This window comes from Pyrus communis, chromosome 2 (assembly GCF_041283825.1).
Source record: "Pyrus communis isolate YQ-2024b chromosome 2, ASM4128382v1, whole genome shotgun sequence".
Taxonomy (NCBI): Eukaryota; Viridiplantae; Streptophyta; class Magnoliopsida; order Rosales; family Rosaceae; genus Pyrus; species Pyrus communis.
In genome coordinates, this window is record NC_142566.1 from 2,383,028 (window position 1) to 2,394,489 (window position 11,462).

General features: G+C 37.1%; 1 protein-coding gene across 1 annotated transcript; it reads right to left on the bottom strand.

Annotated features, from left to right (window-relative positions):
- Nucleotides 1–18: 18 nt before the first annotated feature.
- Nucleotides 19–5,255, bottom strand: LOC137748520 (phosphatidylinositol 4-phosphate 5-kinase 5). The gene is made up of 8 exons (XM_068488685.2): nt 3,525–5,255; nt 2,796–2,963; nt 2,371–2,536; nt 2,022–2,138; nt 1,706–1,899; nt 998–1,140; nt 830–905; nt 19–737 (listed from the first exon to the last, which is right to left on the bottom strand). The coding sequence occupies exons 1-8, from the start codon at nt 4,664–4,666 to the stop codon at nt 449–451; spliced, it is 2,295 nt and encodes a 764-aa protein (XP_068344786.1). The 5' UTR covers nt 4,667–5,255; the 3' UTR covers nt 19–448.
- Nucleotides 5,256–11,462: the final 6,207 nt, after the last annotated feature.

Sequence of the window (11,462 nt, forward strand, 5' to 3'; positions counted from 1 at the left end):
TGTAAAGGCATCATCAACTATCCATCATCTCCTGTACGTTTGTCATTCAAAGTCGAAATCCCAGAGACAACCTCACCTGGGAAGAGCAACAAATTTTTATACAGAACGAATCGCGTCATGTCCACTGTAATTCCACACCCCTTTTGGTTTACTTTATCATTTACAATTCCAAAAGGCTTCTAGTAACTCTGGTTTACAACTTTAATCCCTAACCAGAACATATCATATATCTGTGACTATAAATTAAAAGAGATTATGACACTGGGGAATAATGCAGTAACAATATGCCGAAGCGTGCTCCCCATGGCAGCCACTTTTCAAACTCAAATGACCATGTAACCGATGCTTCTGCTAGTTTTCAAAGCATTGTCATTTCCGCTACAGACCGATGACTATACAGGGATGACTGCCAAGCTTCGAGTTAAAATTTAGGGGTCAAACTACACCATCATGTGCCTTCTACAAAAACTCTGAAGATGAAAGCACGAAAGCGTCTTGAGTATTGCTTCGGATCAACAGCAGAGATTGAGGTCGGGTCATATTGGAATGATTTGTATGCATGCTCGAGCTTTTTGCTGATATCATAGTCCTGTAGTATGTCAATTATACCGAAAAACAAAATGACATCGTACAACTCTCCGGTTGGGTCTCCAACCAACTGAGGCTCACAATCATTTCTTCTCACTGTCCTTTCAGCCCATGCTGGCATATTAATACCTAACCTAATAGAAGACCACCTGAAACAATCCCGAAATCAAGTAATGATAATTACCGGGGAGCTCTTTGAAAGATTATTATTTTGGCACAATATTAATGGATTCATTTCTACCTGTTTGGGTCAGAAAGAAGCCGATCCATGTCAACTTTAGAAAGGCGTGGGGTACCATTGTCAGGGTCGCTATTTCCTGCAAGGTCGGAACATAATTCATACGTTCAAAAAGGCTTTCCCTTGAATTTATGAGATGTATGAATAATTTAAGAAAGGTCTAGAAATAACCAGTTGGAGTACGAGCGCCAGAGGTTCGGTCTGGAGTTTTGGGTTTTTCTGTGCATGAAGCTTCTCGGAAGTGAAGACCAACCAAGAGACTGTAGTCCATTATTCTTTCCTGTTCAAGAAAGTCGCAATCTCTGTCCACTTGCCTGCATTGAGGTATACTTCAACTCACAAAGAGAAACTAAAGTAATACACTACTGCTAAAATATTCCATATATAACTTCTAATGTACCGAAACATTCTCATATATGCACATAACACTCAAGTGTAATCCATTTCTTTTTTCCGAAAATCATACGCTCCACCAACTCAACCAACCATTTCTTATTCCTAAAATCAGGCATTAGTTACTTTTGAGTTTTGATAATAACCGAAACTGCAGAAGAGTTCTAAAGTTCCAGCTTTAGCAGCTCCACCAAGGAACTAATATTCAATTTCCATGATTGTAGGTGATAGCATAGGTAAGTATAATCCACATTTGTTGACCGACGAACTATTTTTCTCTCATCAAGTTCCTCCCGTTAAGCAGTCACTAAGAGAAAATTGACATCAGAGTTATATTACATCAGTCTGATGACTAATGATGGCCGCTCTCCCTAGCTATTCTTACAAAACATAACACAAGATTGTGAAGGAAAGGGAGCGTTCTCATAATCTTTGATATCCTAAACTAAAACAGTGACAGACAAACAGACGGAGATAAAAATATACCTGCAGAACTCTTGAAACCAAACCTTCTGCAACCTAAATATATAATTAAGATCGAGATCTTTAAGAGTTGTTGTAGCATCAATTTCCGACTCAGGTTTATCAGTTGTGCGGCCATGGGAAGAGCCTTTTAAATCAAACCGCCTGTGAATTGCGAACTCGGAGCAAAATAGATTCCCCATAATGACAAATCTCACCTGGAAAATGGAAATTTATAAAGTTCTTTTTTTTTTTTTCCTTTTTTTTTTTGGCCAAGTATAAAGTTCATTATTTCAGAAGTTCAGAAAGCAATTAAAGGTTCAATGGCCAACAACATTACCTTCTTTTGGGCAGTCCCCGTTAACTTTACACAATGAAGGCCGTAAAATTTGGTGACCAGAGTATTCTCAAAGGATCTAACATGATTATAGTAAGCTCGAAGCATTCTTAGAAGCACCTGTGATGGCCAAGTTGAGATCAGCACATTATTTAGTGCAGAGAATAAACGGATTAAATCAGAATTCAGTCACAGTATTAATATGGACAGATGTCATGATTATTAAAAATAGTAGCGCTCGCAACATAATGGACTCAATGTAATCTGAGGAGAGCAGTGAGACTACATATCAACATCCAAACGGAGCAGGAAGCAAGGAGGAAAGGGGAAAAGCAACGAAGATAAAACTTACCTTTACTTCTGCCTTCTTCATTGTCTTTATCATGTACCGGTCATCATTTGTCAAATAAAAGAAGCTTCCGCTCTTTCCAGGGGATGAGAGCTCTCGAAGAGCGTCATTTCCACATATTGATATCATGTAATCTGCTGGATCTACCTTGAACAATTTCCTGAGAGTCCTGAGAGATATACAGAACAATTCAGTTACCCATGTATGTTTCCACCACAAAGGAACCAAGAGTTTTGAATGTAAAATAAGGAAATGTCTGTATCATACAAGAAGAGTGAGGCATATTCAGTGACTGATTCTAACAGGTATAGGAGACTATGAGTTAAATATCAAACTCTTCCAAAGACAGCTGTTCCTTATTGTACGAAACAAAATCCAACAATTGCTTTACCACACAACTAACCAAAAGAAACTTTTGTAGGTCTTACCGGAAAACCACAGGACAGTAATCCTTCCATTTGAAGTCACATGACTGGTGGGGTGGAGTATACTTGGATCCTTCTGGGGGAAATTTTGTCCATACTTTCTCCTTGGGATCGAATGCTGAACTCTTCAGGTCAAGAGATGTAGTTGGAGCAGGCCTTCCAACAGAATGCCTGTGCTATAAGAAATCAGTCACATGGAAGGAAGATTTCTATGAAAAATTCAAGTTTCAAGAGTAAAAGTATAAATAACTACTGTTTTTCTTTTCTGCCACTCTGGTCTCACAATATTATAAGTATACTAAATGATTTAAGCAGTTCGTGAAATAAACTAGTTTCCCCACTTTCGGAGAAATGCTCCAAGATCCTTGTAGAACAGTAAAGCGAAGCACATGTCATGAAACATGAACCTGCATGGGGAAGAATGAATGTTTCCGTAGAATAATGATTGATGCGAAACAACCAAATGATTCAAAAACACATCTGATGCATCTAATTCGGAACGATATAAAGAAATATTCTGTCATTCATGCATTGATTCCAATGTACTTGAATTTACGGCACAGGCTTCTCCGGCAACTCATTTTATCTCATTAATTGCAGGAGAAAAGATTAAGAATCAAAAGCACAGGAAGAAACATAAAGCGTACCAAGACAGGCAAAAAGCAAAAAGAAAACGACGAAACAAAACCAGGTGCGAATGAGGAACAGAAAACAACAAGAAATCATGTATACCTGATTCCCAACTGCAGATTAAGCATAAGCTCATAGTTCTTATGCCCTTTAGCTATTGTCACCCCCTGTTTCTTCATTGGCTGAACTTTGAAATGTCTAATCCCTTTCGCAACCGAACCTTCCAACTCAAATCCTGCACTTCCATCTCTTGAGCTCCTATCAACTCGATCAAACATGCAATCTACATTAGATGACCTACTATAATTACTCACCCTCCCATCGGAAGGTCTCCTAGGCCTCACATTCCCTTCGTTCCCGTTTTTATAAATAGGCTGCTTGTTCAAGAACTCCCCTTCAAATCCAGGCCAACTCATCGTCTTCTGCGAAGGGTATATCGGAATAGTTTCCTGCGGGCACACCTTGCAATCATTCAAGTCAACTGCAAACACCTCCTGAGGATCCCAATCCACATTACCACCCGAGGACCCTGCTGGGTAGTAAGTCCCATTCTGCTCTTTCGAATCCTTACTCCAAACTCCCACATAGAAGCTCCCATCAGCCCACCGAAACGTGCCATTTCCTTTAGGCAAACCTTCTTCCCAAGACCCGTCATACCGATTCCCATTGCTCCAAATCATGGTCCCATTCCCATGAATCATTCCATGCTTCCATTGGCCAATATAATGGCTCCCATTTTTCCATTGATACCGCCCCTGCCCGTCCTGCAACCCGCGGCGCCATTCACCCTCGTAATAATCCCCATTGACAAAGCTCTTAGTCCCCTGACCATATTTCAAATTCATAGCCCATGAACCTCTATAGGTATCTCCACAAGGACCCATGTAAGTTCCTTTGCCATCCATATATCCGTTCTTGAATTCCCCTTCATAAGTGGCACCAGAAGGCCAACTAAATTTTCCTTTACCCGACGTCCTTCCCTTCTGCCATTCGCCAAGGTACATACACCCATCGGTCCACAGGTACTTCCCTTGGCCGTGCGCGTAGTTATCGACCCACTGGCCGGTGTAGAAGTCACCATTGGCGAGGACCTTCTCGCCCTGATAGAATTCACCAGGCTCATGATCTGCAGGGGCTACGGACATTGTTGTGAATAAAGGGTTGGCCCTTTTCTTTCCACCAGTATGTGTTTTGCGCAGAGTTGCTTCCCAGGCCTTTAAAATGAATCTGAACTCTTTGCTCATTCTCTCTCTGAAACCTCCCTCTGCTTAGCTACCTCTCTCTTCACCTTCCTCACATTCCTCTTGGCTTAGGCTCATCAATCCCCAGATCAAAAACCTCTCTCTCTCCTCCCTCTCTCTCTCTCTCTCTCTCTACGGACAATGTATGTGCTTCAGAAGCAGGGGAAAGCAACCATCTCTGGAACAAACCCAGAAGAGTAAACAATGGAGGAAATCAAAATACAGAACAAAAAAACAAAACTAAAAAAAACCAAAAAACAAATCTGGGTTTTGTTTTTTGTGGGTTTTTGTGAAGTGGGTGGTTCAGAATTTGGAAAAATAAAAATTAAAAACCCAGGAAAAAAAAAAAATCAAACTGTTTGATTGATGGGAAAGCAAAAAGGTTTGGTTGGTTCCAACGACTGGCTTTTTCTCTGTTTCTGGTGTTTTTTTCTTTTTCCTTTTTTCTCCTCGTTTTCTTTTCGTGCTTGGTTGAGTTTGAACAAAGAATTCAACACTCTGGTTTTTGATTCCGGATTTGGCTCCGAGAACCGCTACCGGACCAAACAGTTGGACGAAGAAAGTAAGCAATGTTGGTGGAAAAATGTCTGCCATTTTTAGTGTCTCTATCGGACTAACCCCTAATACCCCCTACTAATTTTAGTTTTTTTTTTTTTAATTTCAAATTTACCACCTTTTTTTTTCTTTTTTTGCTTTTACCTCCATTTGGTTTACAGCTGCTTTTGCAATGGTGCCCTTCCTTTTTCATGTAATTATTTTTTTGTCACAATCCTAGAAACCAAACTTTCTGTTTAATGTCAATTATCTCTTTTCCCACATGATTACCTTAAGACCAAACATCAATTATCAATTCCAACCATAAATTGACCTTGCATTTTACCACAACTAATTTGTTTAGATTTTAAAGTCTCACGGTTTCATTGTGTTTTGTTTACCTAAGCACCTATCTATCGGACGTTGTTGGAATCAATCTAACGACGCCTAGTAGATAGACAATCATTGGTGCCTATTCTTGGATGTTCGAGTGATCGCATTTGTAGCTGAGTGACTTATCTATACGTGTAGCTCGTTGTCATTGAAAACCAAGGTAATTCAATTTGTAAGTTAATTACAAACGAAATGAAATTAACAATTTTCATTTAGAAAATGATTCTTAAATAATCTTAATCTATGGTTATTCAATCTTAATCTATGGAGAATAACTAATATGATACAGATATATTGTTATCTCAACCTATCATGTTACTGATAAGGTATTATAAATATATTTTATTCACATAATAATATGTAAATTATATAAAATATTATAATAACAATATAATCGTGTCATATAAATTTCTCAAAACAGACTTTGAATTAATAAACCGTATAACGGGTTTCACGGTCCCAACCGTGCTGGCTGCTTTCTCATTCAGAGACTTGAGACGAGAGAGAGAGAGGGGGGAGGTCAAAAGCTTGACCCATAAATTCATGAACCCAAATGAAAAGATTATGCCTGGTGGGTTTAAAGGTGACACTTGTCCTTTATTTAGATGATTAGTACATGATGATGTTGATGGATCACACAAAGGCAAAGGCAAAGCAAATCTGTTATTCTCTAATATTATATTATATTCTATTCCAAAACAACATTCGATAATTCGATGTGCATGCATATCTTCCATTCCATCTCTTACGTTCCTTTTATTCCCTCTCAATTAATTATTCTCTCCTCCTTGCATGTTCAATAATAATTCAAGTATTGCTCGACCCACTTCAGTGTCTTATTTTTTTTACTCATAATATAATTTCACCAACTTAAAAGATTAATAGTTTGTTTGGAAGTTTTTTTAAAATGATTAAAAACGTTTTTAATAAAATTGATTTTGGATTCCAAAAACACTTTAAGTACTTTTTTAAAGAGACACCAGATATGTACTTTTTGCAGGAAAAACTTAAAGTGCTTTTTCAGGATCTACTTACATTTTTACTAAGGATTGGTTTCAAAAACATTTTCTCATTTTAAAAGTACTTCCAAATGGAATGCGATCTGAATATTGGACCATTATTTTGAGAAGATAGAAGAGAAAGAGGAGGAGGGGGAGGGTTGGCCAGCAGTGAAAGTCTGAAAGAGAATTAAGCTGCCGCTGGTGAGTTGGGTTGTTGAAAGGGGTGGCAGTCAAGATTCTTTTGTAACGTTCTAGTTTTTCTTTTTCTGTTCTGTAATTTCATTTAATGTTTTTTTATATTATTTTTGTGTCAATCTTTGAAAGTTATTTTGCAAGAGGGTAAATTGGGTAATAAATTTTAGGGTGCTTTAGATTTTGGCCCTTACAATTCATTATTTCTAGATAAAAATCCATCTATTTTTAAAGATCTAATTTAAGCCCAAATTTAAAATTTGCAAACATATAGGAACACTTTTGACCTATTAATACAATTTATTTACACTCATGCCACTCATACTTTATGGCCCCTTTTCCAAATTCCTAAATTTATGCCAAATTAAAAGTAGTAGAAAAAGTGAAATAAAATGAAAAAAAGTGTTTGCATTAACCGTATCTATGTCAAACTAGAAAAGTAGTTTTTTTTTTTTTCATGATATATTTTGTAGCAATTTTATCCATATTAATTGGTAGGTAAATTAGTTTGTTCCAATTATTTAAAAAAAAAAAATACTACACCTATATTATATATCTTGAATCAAATAACATTCCTCTAACTTGTAGGTAAATTATTTTCTATGTATTGTTATATATGTTAGACACGTTTTGTTGTTGTATAAACATGAGTGGAACATAATATTGTTGATTTTATACATCAAACTGCATTTCTTTTGTTATAGGTAAATTATTTTCCATGTACAAGTACTTATGTTAGGCAAGTTTTGTTGTTGGTACATACAATATTTTGTATCATTGTAAAGAAAGATGTTACATTACACCCATGGTATAATTGTTGTATAGGTAGATTATTGGAAATTAATTTGTAGTTAGGTAATGAACATTTTGCATCATTGGAAATGAACATTTCAAAGAGTAGGTAGGTAAATTAATTTGTTCTAATTATATAAAAAAAAATTACACTACACCTAGCTATATTTAATTTTTCCAATTATTAAAAAAATTTATACTACACCCAACCAAATAACATTTCTCTAAGTTGTAGGTAAATTTTTTTTCATGTATTGTTAGATATGTTAGGCACGTTTTATTGTTGTATAAACATGGTGTAACATACTATTTTTAATACCATACATCGAACTACATTTTTTCCTAATATAGGTAAATTATTTCTTCTTTTTAATATACATCGAACTACATTTCTTCTTAATATACATCGAATTACACCCATAGTATAATTGTTCGTAGGTAAATTAATGTGCACGTAGATAATGAAATACAACGTTCTAATATATTAATAAAAAAAGGGATAAATTCAAAAGTATTCAAGAGTAGGGTGAAAAAACTAAATCGAATAGTTTTATGAAAATTCAATACCTTTCTAAAAAATTAATATGCAATAAATTTTTAACATTAATATCTTTTTTTTTTCTTGTCGCAAAATCATTTACTATTTCCTTACAATTAATTGTCTACATCAAGTATGTAATAGGGGTATTTTAGGCATGTGAAAAATGTAAAATGTGTGAATTAATATGAAGTTAATGAATTTGCTTATGTGGATCCTAATCATTGGGTTTTCTTTGAGTAAAAAAGTTATGTAGGGTTTTATATAAAGAAAATTGAGTTTAAAGGGCTAAAGTCATATTTTCACTAAATTTTATAATTTAAGGTGAGTGGGAAAATAAGACAAAAGGGTAGAAATAACAACACTCTCATTTAAGTTACACATCATATTTTTCTTTTGTTTTGTTTCCACTTCTTATTCAACTCCACCACAAGGATGACAACATAAAGCTCCGCATAGATAGAAATATGGGTAAATCTCAGTTTACTATCCTCAAGTTTCGTGGTTTTCAACATTTAGTACATGAAGTTTTTTTCGTCCCAGAGTCATACCTAAAGTGTTAATTTTGGGACAGTCTCATATATCTGTTAAGTTTTCCATTAAAACTTATGTTAACTGATGACGTGGCGCCCACGTGGACAATTACTAGGCACCACATGTCAATATGGGCCCACTTCAATATTTAAAAATTTAAAAAAAAAAAAAAAAAAGAGCACCCATCTTTTACCTCCCCCAACCCCGTCCATTCCTTCTTTCCTCTGCAACCCCCACCCACCCTCCCTCCCTTCTCTTCTCTGCAACCCGCACCACCCACCCTCCCTCCCTTCTCTTCTCTGCAACTCGCACCACCCACCCTCCCTCATCTCCTCTGCAACCCACACCACCCACCTTGCACCAATGGTACCACTCACTTACCAAATCAAAATCATAGCATTAACGGTATTTTCAGTTCTATGCATATTTAAATGGAACAGTTCAAAACTTGCAAACTTTTAGGCCGATTGAGCTCAAAATTGAGCTGCTCACCTGAAATTATGTGACGGCTCTCAAGCACATTCCCTTCCGTCAAGCTTCGGAACCCTAACCCTAACCCCCTAAAATTATCATCACCTTCCTCCCTATCCCTGTCAATCAAATCAGAAGCATCCTTGACCTCTCCATCCAAATCAAAATCAGAACCAAAATCTTGGTATGCGTATCTCATTATTTCCACCAATTCCCCAATCAAAATCTTGGTGCGAGGTGGGTGGTGCAGGTTGCAGAGGAGAGAATGGAGAAAGGGTGGGTAGGGGTTGCAGAGGAAAGAAGGAAGGGACGGGGATGAGGGAGGTAGAAGATGGGTTGGTTTTTTTTTTATTTTTTTTATTTTTTTTATTTTTTATTTTTTATATTAAATGGGCCCATATAGATACGTGGCTCCTAGTAACTGTCCACGTGGGTGCCACATCATCAGTTAATAGAAGTTATAACGGAAAACTTAATAGATGTATGATATTGTCCCAAAATTAACACTTTAGGTATGACTCTGGGACCAAAACAACTTCATGTACTAAATGTTGAAAACCACGAAACTTGAGGGTGGTAAACTGAGATTTACCCTAGAAATATGATGCCCCAAACCCGAAGATAAACCACCGAGAAAATAACACCTAGAATCTCGAAAGACCGCACCATAAGACGCAGGATCTGGGTTACCCTTAGCAAGCTCATTTATATTTACATTAACCCAATTACATGGAGGAGGATGCCAAAGAATTGGGACAATAGCAAGAGCATTACTGTTTGGACCTGATTTTAGACTATCGGCCCGAGTAATTGAGGGCGTTGAATGAGCAGATATTAAACCGTTGGATGATAAAGTGGTTGAAATGATTTTTAGTTATTATTGAGAAATAATATTGTGATAATATTATCTATTAATATTAACTAGGATATTTAAACCTAATATTTGATATATCCAGTTGGTTGTTTTGGAAAAAGATGATCTGATCCGTCTTCAAAGGATCGCGCAAGGACATTCGAATATACTCATCTTATCAAGCCCCAGGTGCATGCAATCTCCTACGTGACTAATTATTATCAAAACCTAAGTCCTATTTCTGATATAGAAGTGGGTGGTACAATTCAAATTGACTTGGAATTCATGGATGGGATTAGTGCACGTAGGTTTGGAGATAAAATGATTGGATTCATGCATGTACGTAGGGAATTAGGAGACCATTTTCCATGCAAGTCATGCATGTAGAATCATAAATGATTTGGTGGATAGGTGATAAGATATGGCTCGTGGTGCCTAGGAGTTTGAAGTTGGCTACAATTCTAAATACGAGTCTTATCAGGAGACTTATGTATCTAGTATGAATACAAGGAAAATGCAGTTGCCAGCTACTACAAGATATCAAGATGATGACAAAGGCTTCTATGATAGCTATATCAAATGAGTGTTCTGCTTTGGCCCGGAATTGCATGGGTCGGCAAGTAAATACTTTGTCCCTATAAATACAAAGGCAGTGGCAATGGGAACCCCCTCCAATTCAACACACAAATTGCCCTACACAAACCTCTCAAACAACTTGAGATTTTTTATTTTCTTTTTCCGCCAACACACCTTCAGTTTGGATAAACAACATTGTGAAGGCAACCGGTGACATCTTCAGTTTGGATAAACAACACTGTTGCCGTAGAATTAGCCGTTCCCGGAGCACCCTCAGTTTGGATAAACAGCACTGCATCGAGGCCGACTGGTTATTTATCCAAGTCTCGGTCGAGAAGGATTTTCGAATCCTTATTGGCAAAGGTCATCTCATTAGCCATATCGGCGAAGTGAGGTGTTACAGGTTACTACATTTGGCACATTGAAAGCCGAATTTAATATTGAACTTCGCAGAACTAGCAGCCTTATCTTCAGGCTCTAAAACTCAAAGGCCGAGGCGTGTTCCTTCCTCGGGCACAATCGCAAGATCAAGAAGTCAGCAGCGCGCTTAACGCAACATCAACACATTTTACTCCTCGACTGAGCTTGGTCGATGAGTTGGCATGCCCCGCATACAATTGAATGACGTAGTTAGCTTATTAATTACTCGGTCTGCGCGCCATGTAGATTTGGTAGTTTTTAGGGTTAACAATTACATGACTCAACTGAAATCCCAAGAGAGACTAAAAAGTTGCATATCCAAAACTCTGCAAACATGACCAGGAGATAAGGCTCCAAACTGCCTAATCCAAGCCAAAGTAGAATGATAAATACATAAAAAGGAAGGGGGCTTGCTTTCAAACTTCACTTTATTTCATGTCTTCCAAATAGCCATTAGCAGCTGCAACCAGCCAAACATTTTGGAATTGTGGAGGA